The 14,890-nt window shown below is 34.7% G+C and overlaps 1 protein-coding gene across 1 annotated transcript; it reads left to right on the forward strand.

Annotated features, from left to right (window-relative positions):
• Nucleotides 1-301: 301 nt before the first annotated feature.
• On the forward strand, nucleotides 302-2,687 carry LOC120187544 (protein ESKIMO 1-like). The gene is made up of 5 exons (XM_039191247.1): nucleotides 302-932; nucleotides 1,026-1,197; nucleotides 1,443-1,642; nucleotides 1,727-1,885; nucleotides 2,042-2,687. The coding sequence occupies exons 1-5, from the start codon at nucleotides 340-342 to the stop codon at nucleotides 2,388-2,390; spliced, it is 1,473 nt and encodes a 490-aa protein (XP_039047178.1). The 5' UTR covers nucleotides 302-339; the 3' UTR covers nucleotides 2,391-2,687.
• The last annotated feature ends 12,203 nt before the right edge of the window (nucleotides 2,688-14,890 follow it).

Here is a 14,890-nt window from a genome sequence, read left to right on the forward strand (position 1 = left end):
TACAACATGTTTAAACTTAAGATCTCATGCTTGATTCGTGCTCATTATCTATTATTTAAATAATATTATTTGAACTTAATTCCTATAAGAATGTCATGATCTAATATTGATATTTGTTTATATGAAAAAGAAAGTAGAATTGAGCAAGACGACTCTCCCTAAGCAGAAATCTTAAAACTGCTTCTACAAGAAAACCCTTCTCACCAAACTTTAATTAAACAAACACAGTAAAACCATTTCTTATATTTTCTCTCTCTCCAAACAGACGCTGTGCTCATATTTCTTTCTTCTCTATTTTTCCATCCCTATTTTTTTCTGTCTAACCAAATATTCTTCGTCATGCAGCCAACTCGTCGTAAGATCTTCCCTGAAACCATGAAGCAGCGCAAAAACAATAATCTCCCCATAGTCGTTGTAGTTTTCTCTGTGTTTTTGTTCGGTGTTTTTATGTACAATGAGGACGTCAAATCCATAGCTGAGTTCCCATTTTCAAGGCCTAAAGCTAGTGAAAATGAAATCCTTGAGGTACAGTCTAAACAACGAAACCTAGTTCACGAATCAATGAAGAAGGAAAAAGAAAATGTGGGTTCATTGAACACAGCTGATGAGGAAACAATTGCAAAGGAATCTGATCAAGATTTGAAGAAATCCATTGTTCTGAAAGATAAAGAAGATGAAGAAGAACACGAAGAAGTAGTAGTAGAAAAGATTGAGATACCAGTGATTGAAGAAGACGATGAAGATGTCGAATTGCCTCCAGAAAGCTGTGATCTCTTCGATGGACAATGGGTTTTCGACAATAAAACACTTCCTTTATACATTGAAGATGAATGTGAGTTTCTTACAGCACAAGTAACTTGCATGAGAAATGGAAGGAAAGATTCTTTGTATCAGAACTGGAGATGGCAGCCTAGAGAGTGTAATTTACCAAAGTAAGACCATCCTTTTGAGCTCTTAAATTGGATCCTTATTAACTTTTCTATACGATTCTTACATTTTTTTCCTTTTATTTAACCTGCTATAAGGTACAAACCAAGATTATTGGTTGAGAAGCTGAGGAACAAAAGACTTATGTTTGTTGGAGATTCATTGAACAGAAATCAATGGGAATCCATGGTTTGTCTGGTTCAATCAGTTGCTCCCCCTGGAAGGAAGACCTGGAAAAAATCAGGGTCTCTTGCAGTGTTTAGAATGGAGGTAAATTGATCTCACTTTGCCAACCAATATATGATGAAATGTCACTTCTTGTATTCGACCTGTCTTACCAAATAATGACCGTACGTCACACGATGTCAATACGTATAGACTATAACATTAATATCGTAAATAAAAATTTATGAAACAATGACCGCATGTCACATGTTGTGATTAGTACATATACATTGTAATATCAATATCGTAGAGAAAAACTAACGAAATAATTATTGTCTGCTTGTTCAAAGGATTACAATGCGACAGTGGAGTTTTATTGGGCACCATTCCTGGTGCGATCAAATTCAGACGACCCAGACATGCATAGCATCTTGAATCGTATAATAATGCCCGAATCGATCGAAGAACACGGCAAGAACTGGAAAGATATCGATTATTTGGTCTTCAACACGTATATTTGGTGGATGAACACTTTCAACATGAAAGTCTTGTATGTAAATCTATATCACAAAAAAATTGTACTTCGATTGCATCATAATGTTTTGGAAACTGATCCTGCACTTGAATGTAACAGACGAGGATCGTTCGATCGAGGCGATACGGAATATGATGAGATCGACAGGCCAACAGCATATAATAAAGTATTAACTACATGGTCTCAATGGGTTGATAAAAATATAGATCCAAATCGAACCATGGTTTTCTTCAGCAGCATGTCTCCTCTTCATATCAAGTAATGAATTCACTTGCTTTTTCTCTAAGTTTCTATTTCCATAAAGAATCACTTTTACGACTGTCCAAGTGGTTGGCAGTGGGACTATGACATATCACTAATAATAAATAGACCAAACTGTTTCTCATTGAAACATAATATATCTATGTATTGCAGTAGCACGGATTGGAACAACCCTGGCGGCATTAAATGTGCATTAGAGAAAACACCAATTCTGAACCAGTCAATGTTCCTATATGTGGGCACTGATCGTAGGCTGTTTGTGGTTACAAGAGACATTATCGAAAACATGAAAGTTCCGGTCCATTTGATTAACATTACAAAGCTTTCAGAGTACAGAAAAGATGCACATACTTCAGTCCATACTATTCGCCAAGGCAAAATGTTAAACCCGGAACAACAAGCTGACCCGGCTACATATGCCGATTGTATCCATTGGTGCCTTCCCGGGTTACCTGACACGTGGAATGAATTCCTTTATACACGTATTATTGCTCGATCGTGACAAGTAACCGAGAATTCACAATTTTCATTTTCTTTTGGCTTTCATTTGGGGGATATGGCTCCGGTAACTCGGTCATTTGATTTTCTAGTAAACTTTGTCTTCAACATTCGATTTTATAGGGGATGAGAACATCAAACTACTTTTTTAGGGGGGGTTTTGCCATAGTTGATGATTTTAATGGGGGCTGAGGTGGGAACCCAAGAATGCCAAAATTTTCATTACTTACTCAGCAAACATGTGGCCTAATTGCCAATGAATAAAATTTGTATTATTCATGCGTTGTAAACTTCAAGGAAAAAATTAAATAAAGTTATATACAAACACAATTTGTAAGGTCCAAAATTCTATCATGCTGATTTAATTGTATAGTTTACACCTTTTTGAACCGAAATTTTTAAGAAATTTTTTTTATCTTTGAAACTACTCAATGTGTCCATAATTTACAATTAATTGGGCTAAACTATAATTATTATACTTCAAATTTTAATTTAGTCTGAGTCAACAATATTGTGAGATTATAAGATTTTTCTTAAATTCATAAAAAAATTAATTATCAGACTTTTAATTGAATTATTAAATTATTAGTAAATTGGACCAAGTCTGTGGACATGATTTTGGGATGGTTAATTAGGCTGTTATTCAAGTGGGGGGTTTAGTTGTTAAAACTCATTTTGAGTATCTATCTTTTTTATTAATAAGGACAAATATAATTTAATATTTATCTAAAGATAATTCTCAATCATTTGATATTAAATATTTTTATATATTTTAAGTTATATACACATTATTGTACATATTTGGGTAAATAAAAAGTTGAATAAATATATTCATTGAATGATCATAATAATAAAAAAAAATATCTTTTCAAAGATTCAAGCTTGAGCAACAAAATCTGTAAAACATGTATATCGTTGATAATTCAGAAATATTCTGAATCAATAATATTTTCTAATTATTTAAACCATTCGAAGAAATAAAATAAATGAAAAATTAAAAAAATGATAATTTGTTCATTAAATGAATCCTACATCATACCTTCGTACAACCAACAGGCAACCTGCACTACCGACCGCTTCAGTGACAACAGCGCCCTGCTATTCCCAACACTTCACGCCAAACCTCCCCATATATCTTCAAGCACAAGTCAATGCTGCGAGAGGCTCTCATTCTTTGACTGAGTGTAATTAGGGGAAATAAAATTCGATTTAAAAAATTATTTCTTTAAATTCTGAGTTATTTTATTTTATTTTATTTGAATTATTGGTTCAATTTTCGATTTTGGATTTAAAATTTTTTGTAAATTAAAATATAAAAAATAGTTGAGTATTTCAATAATTTTATGATTTTTTTATTCATTCAAGTCTTTCATTTACTTTAATTTTTCAATTAAATTTGAGTCACATGTTTTTTAATATTTTAGAATACACATCTACTTTCAATTCTTGTTTTGACAATATTTTTTTTAATTTATTATTTTAATTTTGTATGATTCTTCATTTCTTCGATTTATCATTTATTTTAAGTCAATTTTTATCGAATTTTAATAGCACATTCCTATACTACTATAAAACACCTTTGTAACTCTAATATATTCTTTTAATTAAAAATATTTTATTAATTTAATCTTTTAACATTGTATTTTATTTAATTCGGTTTTTTACTACAATTTTTTTGTAACGTCTTTCTAATTTAACCCTGAATTATTATCGTTTATATGCATTCAAGTCTCCAAACTTCTAAATTATGATGATTAAGCCATCACAATTATATTTTCTTTCAACTAAGTCCTTCAAACTTCACACTCATGTCATTTAAGCCTTTCAAAACTTGAATTTCTTCTAATTTAGTCCATCATAATTTGAACTTCACTTAAACAATTACAATTTAATTCTCAAAACTGTAACCTCGAAATTGGGATGTGACTTATTCATTCATATTAATTGACATTTTTGTCAAAAAGAACTGTAAAAAAAAATATTTACTTTAGACAAGATTTTAAAATACAATAATTTAAATAATATTTTAATAATTTATCCAAAAGTTAAAAAATATTTAAAAACTAATTTTTTACTCAAAAAGGGGTTCGAAAATAATGGAAAACTGCCCTAAACCAATAAGTATAATTATATATATATATTTTAATGAAAACTGTCCTAACCAAAATTTCATCAGTTTGGAAAAAGCTTTTTATTTCCCTTTTGGTATTTAAACAAATTTTTAATGAAATTTCGATTTCTCAAATTAATGGTTTTTCATTGGGTTAACTGTTTTTTTTGGATTAATACATGCTCTTTGATTTGGATTATTCAACGGCCTGCACTATGCAAATTAGTCAATGCATGTGATAATTCAACAGTATAAAATGTCTCAAGCCTTTGCCGGCTCCTTCTTATTATTCATTACATTGTCAATTATTGCATCAACCATAATTTTGAATTTCTTTTAATAGTTGCCGTAACCGTCTTTCGGGTGGACCCGGAATTGGGCTTCAACTTAAATAAAACACGTTAGAGCTGCCACCGATCATTTAAAAAAATAATATTTAGGTTGATCGGACACCATCTTACATGATCTGCGTTTTACCATAAATATATAAGGCTCAGGAATCGGTTACAGTCAAGGAATGATTAGCACCCTTGTACTGCCCTTTCGGTACTAATTTAATTTCCAGTTGTCTTAATTATAAAAATTAAAAATTAAATAAAAAGCAAAAGATTCGATCCAAATTACTTACTTCTAATTGATTATAAAGTACCCCTAAGAGGCCAAAAAATGTTAAATTTGCATAAAATACTGAATTGACCAGAAGAAAAAAAGCTGAGTTAAATTATAATACTTTGAACGAAATAAATAGAAAAGAAATATACATGTACATTATGAGAAAAAAAATTAATAGAACTAAAATGCTAAAATAAATAGAACTAATTCATGCCATGTAAAAAACAAATAAACTACACATTAAAAAAATGAAGTGATGAAGAAGAAGATGTAATGAAAATATTAATTAAAAATACCAAATGCAAGATCAAGTACAAACAAAAACATAAATTGGTTAAATAAAAATAAGAATAAATAAATAAATAAATAATGTCGGATCCAGAACTAAAAATATATAATGGCCTTAAAAATATAATTAAACAAAAAACATGAATTAAATAAAGGAAGGACCAAATTAAAAAGAAATAAAGTGGATGGCGAATTTAAAAGAAAACCGAAATTAAAATTAAATTTAAAGCATGAAAAGGATTTTAAAAATAATAGAGGGACCAGAGCTACAATTAGACCCAACCCATGTGAAAACACGTGGATCCTAGGGGATCTGGTCGGGTTTTCGGGTCGGCTATAAAGCCCACAATTCAACAAACAACTTTCATTTGTCTTCTCCCCCTCAAAACAGATCAAAGCCACTCCCTTAAAATTCTCTGGAGTGTTCTTCGTGTTCTTCATGGCACGAAGAACACTCAACCAAAAACCCAAATTTCGGCCAGCTGCCGTTCATCGGCGGTGGAACAAATTCTTTTTCTCATCTTTCGAAAGCTTTTTCCCTTATCTCTTCAAAAATGCACTTTGTTTTCACAAAAAAGCCTCGAGGAGGGCTAGATCTGAGAAAGATCTTTCGAAAAAACCCTCTCATTCGATCCTCGACTTCTCTTTTTTTAATAAAAAATAAAACAAAATAAACCCCAAACAAAACCACATGCAAGTAAGCCGAGTAAGGTAAAGGAAATACCTCTTTTATTTGCGTTTTTCTTCCGAGATTTAAAAGTGCTCTCTTGCTTTTTCTAAACTATTTTTTCTTTGATTTTTACAGGGACTTATAGCATTAAGAGTCCCTTATTTTTCGTTCGGTTTAGAGTCCTAGTTAGACTAGAGTACTTTAAGATTTTGGGTTGTTGGCTTGATTATTTCGAAAGTAGTTTCCCACTAGGGGATAATCTCTTCAGACTTGGCCGAAAAATCAGGGGTTGTGGAGTTGAATCCCTCCTTGCTAGGTGGTCGTACGGATTAGAGTTATTAGAAACCCATATCATTGATCTTTGTTTTGTGCCGTTAGATTGGCTGCAGATCCAATGGCTTAGGATTGGTTGCGGTGTGCTAATGTTCTTAGGGTTTTAAAAACCCTAGCTGTTAAGCAATCTGGGTCGTTCGATCGATACTTAATCCTACGACTGGGAACGTGCGACGCTTTTACTTAAATTGGAAACCCTAGTTCACTGGGTCAGGCGAACTTGGGCCTCTGTCTGCTGGACTCTCAGCCGGGCCTGTTTGCTGGGTCAGGCCTGCCACCCGATTAGGCTCCTTCATGCCCTCATTCTGGACTTGAACTTGTACTTTGGATTCACTGTTGGACCAAATAACACAAAAAGAAAGAAAATAAATAAACGAAAGAAAGAAAAAGAAAAATAATAAATAATAAACCATAATAATATGATAAATAATATATATAATATAATATTATACTATAATATAATATATGTACAATATAATATATAATATACATATAAATATTTTCAAAAACTATATAATATATATATTTTCAAAAATGTTTTTGAAAACTATATATTATATATATGTTTTCAAAATGTTTTCAAAAACTATATATTATATATATATTCAAAATGTTTTCAAAAACTATATATTATATATATATTTTCAAAAACTATATATTATATATATATTTTCAAAATGTTTTCAAAAACTATATATTATATATATATTTTCAAAAAGTTTTCAAAAACCATATATTATATATGTTTTAAAAATATTTTCAAAAACTATATATTATATATATATTTTCAAATATATATATATATATATATATATATATATATATATATGTATTAAATAGAACCCAGGGTGAAAATGAGTGACTACAACTGCCCCTCTTTGCCCATTATCGTGTAACGAAAATAGGGAAAAAAATAAAGAGGAACAAATTTTCATTCGGTGCATATAAGTAGTCTACTTCTGTGAGAATGGTTGACTTCTGAGCTTGAAATTCAACTTAAGGTTGCCGTTGAATTCTTATCAATTACTCTCTGCTGTGGAATCGAGAATAGGGGGACGACTTCCTGTTATGGAGCCATACTATGGACAACCCAGGAGTTGTCTTTGAACAACGATATCCTTCATTCTGAAGTTGAAATCATAATTTGAAATTTGAATCGGAAAGTGGTTTCTTGTTTCCAATCTTAGTTAACCTTGGTATTTTTATTGGTTTAAAGACCTTGGTATGAAAATTTGACTGGAAAGTAGTTCCTTGTGGCTTTATTGCGGTAAATACGTCCTCGAGCTGAATGGAATCGAACTCGAAAGTTCTCATTGAAAGATAAGTCTTCTCGCTTTGAGTTATCCTGTATTAGGCTGGGAGATAACCCCCTGTTGTTGCAGATGACTCATTTGCTATGACACCAAGTCAATCGATTGGGCACGATATCCTTTTTCGTGAAGTTGAAATCATGGATGGTTCATTCGCTGTGAAGTTGAGCTTTGAATTGGATGTCCTTCGTTGTGAAGTTGAAATCCAATCTTGTAAATTGCATCACTTCGAGTTTAATATCTTTCAATGTAAAGTTGAAATTGTAGATGGCTCATTCGCTGTGAAGTTGAGCTTTGAATTGGATGTCCTTAGTTGTGAAGTTGAAATCCAATCTTGTAAATTGCATCGCTTCGAGTTCAATATCTTTCGCTGTGAAGTTGAAATTGACTCTAACAAGAGTCTATAAAATTATGCATATATGCGATGCTATGGATGCAATGCTCTTATGTGTGCCTAAAATGCATATGTGAAATATGTTATTTTAGGATTTGGAGAGAACTCTCAATCTCTGGTTGTCAGTCTTAATGACTCTTGATTCTTGAATCTCGAATTTCTGATTCATGATCTTGGATTCTTTAACATGCTTGAATCCGATGTACAGAATGTTGCTTTTATTCTTGATTTGGGCAATGCCTTTCACTAATCTCAAGTATGGTGCATAAGCCTTGATTTGCTTCCGAATATCTATACTTTTCCAAAATCTTTGCACGGTAATACACAATTATCTTTTTTAAAGTGAATAAATCATTAGATTTAAATTCAACCCAAGATGCTTAAAAAAATTGACTTAGAGAAATGATAATATTTATTTATAAGGAAAAAGGAATAAACAATACATGAAAAACATTATAGAAAGTCAATACATAAAAAAATATAAGTGGATGCCTTAGATCTCAATAATGCGGGCGTTTTTGAATTGATATGCCGTTAGGTGACTTTTGAGTACAATATTTGTAAAGGGAACTTCGAAAATACGACAATGTTCGGGAGAGCACAACATTTCTCTGAATCGTTAAGTCTGTAGAATATTTGGATGCCGTGACGCTTTACTATCTTGATCCGGGACCTTTCCTGAATCATTATCCAAATATCCCTTTCAGGTTTTCAACTTGGACCCATCATTGGTTTCAAGACGTCCTTTGCAGGTTTTCATCTTGGACCCACCTTTTTTTTTTCAATTTAGGGCGCCCTTTCGGGTTTTCACCCTAAACGTTTTTTTCTTTTCTTGTTTTTTTCTTTTTCTTTTTCTTCAGTGCACCCTCTCGACTTTTCGTCCTAAGTGAAGTATTTTTTTACTACATCTGAATTAACGTAATTAGGTAGTTTATGCCCATCCATTTCAATTAGGATAAGTGCTCCTCCGGATAAGGCCTTTTCATGACATAAGGTCCCTCCCAATTTGGCATCCATTTTCCTCTGAAGTCTTTTTGAATTGGCCAAATCCTCTTTAGCACAAGATCTCCTTCGTGGAATACTCTTGGGTGCACATTCTTATTATGTGCTTGATTCATTCATTTTTGGTAGAGTTGAACATGATGAATGGCTTTCAATCTCTTTTCCTCTATTAGGTTTAACTGATCATATCGAGTTTGTATCCATTTTGCATCATTTAGTTTAACTTCTGAAAAAACCTAGAGTGATGGAATCTCTACCTCAATGGGAAGTACTGCCTCCATCCCATATGCTAATGAAAAGGGGTTGCCCCAGTCGAAGTTCGTACCGAAGTTCGGTAAGCAAACAAAGCAAAAGGCAATTTCTCGTGCCAATCCTTGTAGGTCTCAGTTGTTTTCTCCACTATTCTTTTGATGTTTTTGTTTGATGCTTCTACTGCTTCGTTCATCTTTGGTCTATAAGAAGTAGAGTTGTGATGCTTTATGTTAAATTGTTCACAAGAAGCATCCATCATTTTATTGTTCAGGTTCGTAGCATTATCGGTAATGATTATTTCGGGTAAACCATACCGTCATATGATCTCTTTTTTCAAAACTTACAAATAGTGGACTGAGTGACACTGGAATATGAAGCAACTTCCACCCACTTGGTAAAATAGTCGATTACCACAAGAATGAACCGATGACCATTTGAAGCCTTCATATGGATTTGCCTGATAACATCCATGCCCCACATAGAGAAGGGTCATGGTGATGTCATCACATGAAGAGGTTGATGTGGAACATTTATTTAACCCCGCAGATTTGAAATTTATGGCACCTTATAGCATAGTTGATGCAGTCGCTTTCCAATGTGGACCAGAAATATCCGCATTTCATAATTTGCCTCGACATCATATGTCCATTCGCATGCGTTCTGCAAATTCCGTCATGTACCTCTTCTACTATCATCTTTGCCTCTTCTACATCTACACATCTCAACAGGACTAGATCATGGCTTTTCTTGTATAAGACCTCCCCATCAAGGACATATCCAGCCGCCATCCTTCTAATAGTTCTTTTATTAGTTTCAGTGGCTTTCTCTGGATAATATCGGTTCTTTATGTATTGCAGAATGTCATGGTACCAGGGATTAGTGTCTTTTACTTCTTTGATTTGGTAAAAATGAGCCAGGTACTCATATGACTGCATGTCAATTGGCATCATATCAGACTCCTCGCCAGCCTTAAATGTACCAGCTTTACATCCTTCGTCTCCAATTCTCCGTGGAGCTGATAAATCACTAAGGTCGAATCTCCATATACCCATAAGGTCTTTATATTTTGTCCAATAGTAGCTTAAATCCCCAAAACACAAGCCTCATACTCTGCCATGTTGTTGGTGTAATCGAAATTCAATCTGCTAGTGAATGGATAATGATTTCCTTAAGGAGAAACCAATATTGCCCCAATCTCTTGTCCTAGTGCATTTGATGCACCATCAAATGCATTTTCCAGGAATCACATGTGGAAGTACTTGCTTCTTCTAAGGATATGGCCATCAAGTCTTCGTCTTGGAAGTCAAAGTCCAGTGGTTCATAATTTTCAATAGTTCTGCTTGTCAAGAAATCAGATATGATACTTCCCTTTATATCTTTTTGGCTCACGTACTCGATGTCAAATTTAGATAACAACATCTACCATCTGGATAACCTTCCAAAGAGAGCAGGTACACCCATCGTATACTTTAGTGGGTATAACTTGGAAATCAATCAAATGGTGTGGTACAACATGTATTGTATAAGTCTACGCGTAGCCCAAACTAAAGCACAACAAACATTTTCTATGGGAGAATATCTGATCTCGTAATCAGTGAACCTCTTGCTCAGGTAGTAAATGACCCTTTCCTTCTTCCCGAATTCTTCATATTAACCCAGGACACATCCCATTGAATTCTCAAATATGGACAAATACAAGAATAGAGGTTTGCAGGGGATGAGGGACATTAAGATAAGAGTGTAAGATACATAATCCTTTATTTTCTCAAATGTAGTCTGGCAGTCCTTATCCCATGCTCCAGAGTTGTTCTTTCAAAGAAGGCGGAAGATTGGGTCGTATTTGTCGGTTAGTTGAGATATAAACCGTGCTATATAATTCAACCCACCCATAAAACCTCGAACTTCTTTTAGGGTTTATGGGGGAGGTAAATTCTGGATGGCTTTGACTTTATATGGATTGACTTCGATGATTTTCCTGCTGACCATGAAGCCTAACGACTTTCCAGATGTTACCTCGAAGGTATACTTGCTGAGGGTTCAGTTTCAACTAGAACTTTCTTAATCTTGGAAAGAGCTTTCTCAGATTCTCAACATGTTCATTTTCGGTTTGTGCCTTGACAATCATGTCGTCGACAAAAACTTCGATTTCTTTGTGCATCATGTCATGAAATAAGGTCACCATAGCTCTTTGGTACGTTTCCCCGACATTCTTTAATCGGAAGGGCATCACCTTGTAGCATAAAGTTCCCTAGATTGTGACAAATGTGGTCTTTTCCATGTCATCAAGATGCATCTTAATCTGGTTATATTCTGAGAATCTGTCTATGAATGAGAAAAAAGCGTTCTCGACTGTATAATCCACCAAAGTATCTATGTGTGGTAAGGGAAAGTTATCTTTAGGACTTGCTTTGTTAAGGTCTTGGTAGTCGACACACATGGGCACCTTCCCATCATTCTTTAGAACGTGCACTATGTTAGCCACCCACTCCGGATACTTGTCCACTAGAAGGAAGCCAGCATCAAACTGCTTCTTGATTTCTTCTTTTATTTTAAAGAGCATTTCAGGTCTCATTCTCCTTAGCTTTTGTTGCACGAGTTTGCATTTTGGTCTGATAGGTAGTTTATGGACTACCATATCGGTATCTAGCCCTGACATGTCTTGATACGACCAAGCAACACACATCTCTATATTTTTGAAGTAAGCTTATCAAGTTTTGTCTTGCTTCAGCTGAGAGAGTTGTACCAATTTTGGCTTCTTTTATTTCCTATTCTGTACCCTAATTCAAGACTTCAATTTTCTCCTCGTGTGGCAATGTTTGCTTATATTCTATTTCTACATTTCTTAATAATTCAGAAGGTAAGTTGCATTCTTCTTCATTGTCACATTTTTCGATTTTCCTGAGATAATCGGACGATTAAAAATCCACCTCTGGGTCAGAGTCATCAGTGCCTGCATTATCATTATCTTGGGACCTGAAGGAGAAAGGAAATGTGTATGCATGAGGGGAAAATATCCCACATGGAATGAACGAAAATTAAATTCAAAAGAGAATGAAACGAAGTACTGAATGAAGGAAAATTAAATTCATAAGAAGATGAAATGAAGTAAGAAAATGTTTGCCGTGAAAGAAACTGCATCTTTAATTAAATTCAAAAACAATATTTATTCACCCTTACAAAAGATCACCTATTTCCTGGGGTATAGGAGAATAGGGATAGTTTGAGTATTACTATGAAAGAATTTTGAAAATCACAGGTAGTTCTTCAGCCGTCCAGTTGCCAAGCACAAACCCGAGTGACAATGGGCTGATTCCGGATTTATTCGTATCTTTAGCATTCTTTGTGATTATGGCTTGATAATCAAGTCTTTCAAAGCAGCTTCCCAATCTGGTGAGGTGGTCTCAATCACATAACCACCATATTTAATGTGTTGTAAAGAGGTGGGAATACCATGGGTTCCCATTGAAATTCATTCCCATTTAATCTGGCCAATCTTCTTTTTCGATTTTTCTGAATTTCCTTCCTCTTCTTTTGTTGACTGGGCTGAAAACCAAGCCCGAACTAGTCTAACTTTGTTATAGAAAGAATGGGGTTGATCCTTCCTTGCAACCGATTCCCAAATCCTCTTCTTACTTTGGTACTTCTTCCCAAGGTCTGCTCGATCTCCATTTTAGTGCACCCAGATAGTCTGGGTTTGGAAATCTTTCCTCCTTCAGCCACAAATATGGCATTCACAAACTCTAAGGAGCGGAACGAACATTCTACTGCTTCATCATTTACTTTTATGTATGGGGAATCAGTGGTTACACTCGCCACAATATCTTCTTCAAGATTAATAATTACTAGAGCCCCGTCAATGACAAACTTGACTTTCCAGTGTAGCGTAGATGATACTACTCTAGCTTGATGGATCTAGGGCCTTCTGAAAAGGCAGTTGGAGGAAGGCATGATGTCCATTACCAAGAATTCAATATTGTAAGTAGCAGGTTCGATGGTTAAAGGCACCTCAATCTTGTCGATTACCTCTCTCTTGGTCCCGTCAAATGCTCGGATCATGCTCTGGTATGTTCTCATGGGGGAAGTATCCATTGGCGTCCTTTTCAATGTAACCAAAGGCATCACATTAAGGGATGAACCATTATCAATTAACACACTCGGTAAGATGTTCCCCTTATAATGAGTGGTGATGTGTAATGCCTTAGCTCGACTTCTTTCTCCAGACGGAATCTCATCATCAGAAAATAAGATGTGATTAACAGCTTGAATGTTGTTAACCAATCGATCCATCTTACTGACCGATATGTCTTGTCGTAAAAATGTCTGATTTATGACCTTCAAAGTGCCTCCCTGTGTGCCTCTAAATTTAGCAGTAGTGCCAACATTAAAATAAGTGCCGGTAGGCTATGTAATTGTTCCACGATGTTGTACTCGCTATGCTTTAAAAATTTTAGAAACTCTATAGATTCTTCTTCCTTTATTGGCTCGTTTATTGCCAGCACGTCCCCTTTGAAGTGTTCAAGTGGTCTCCGGGGGGACATAGCCTCTTAGGAGTATTGTTTCCCAACGACATGCCCTACTTTGTTGTCATCTTCCTTCAGAATGCTTACTTGGCATTCATACTTCCAAGGTACTTGCTTGTTGTCCTTTTAGGGAAAAGGTCGGGGTGTTGTGATCACCACATTTGCTTGCGTTAGCTATTTTTACTTTAGGGGTAATTACCAAAGGACTACCTCTTCCATATTCTCCCTCGGATGATTCTCCAGTAGCACAAACATCCGCTTCTGGAGAGTCTTGGACTTCGTCATAGAATTCCAGCTCCTTCATGTCTATCATGAGCTGGATCCAAACTTTAAACTCTGCTCAGTCTTGCACACCATGTCCTTGTTCATTGTGGTACAACAATTGTTACCATCTTTAAACCTTGATGTATCAGAATGTGGTGCAAGAAATCCTTCTTTCATTATCTGTCTCCATACCCAAGCTAAATGAGACTTTATTTCAGAAACACTAGTTTTAATATTCCTTCATTTCTCTGTAGTGACTGCATTAATCCCAGTCTCTTAATGAGTAGGCAAAGGATTTTGTGCAACATTTGGTGCTCTTGAGTTGAAGTAAATCCAATTCTTGTTACACATTCTTTGCATGATTCTCTTGAATGTGAGGCAATTCTCAATAGTGTGTCCCGGGACACCACCATGATATGCACAATGATCATTCTCATCATACTACCTGGGGTATGGGGGCTTCATAGGCTCCACCGAGTATGGTGACTGATAACTCCACAAAAGTACTCTATTTCTAGTCTTTTTACTTAAGTTATTGCTTGTCTAAACAAAGTATAGACAACATTTTAGTTGCATTTAGGTTATATTTGTTTGTGGTTGATAAGTGTTGTTTAGGCAACATTTGTTTGGTTTGACTGATGCTGCCGAGGAGAAAGGGTTTGTGTGGATTGTTTATGTGCAGAAAATTTACTAAGGAAGAACATTTCAGTCGCGACAAAGTATTTCACAGGGGCCACTGGAATAGAGAA

The sequence above is a fragment of the Hibiscus syriacus genome, unplaced genomic scaffold (assembly GCF_006381635.1).
Source record: "Hibiscus syriacus cultivar Baekdansim isolate YM2019G1 unplaced genomic scaffold, ASM638163v2 tig00113725_pilon, whole genome shotgun sequence".
NCBI lineage: Eukaryota > Viridiplantae > Streptophyta > Magnoliopsida > Malvales > Malvaceae > Hibiscus > Hibiscus syriacus.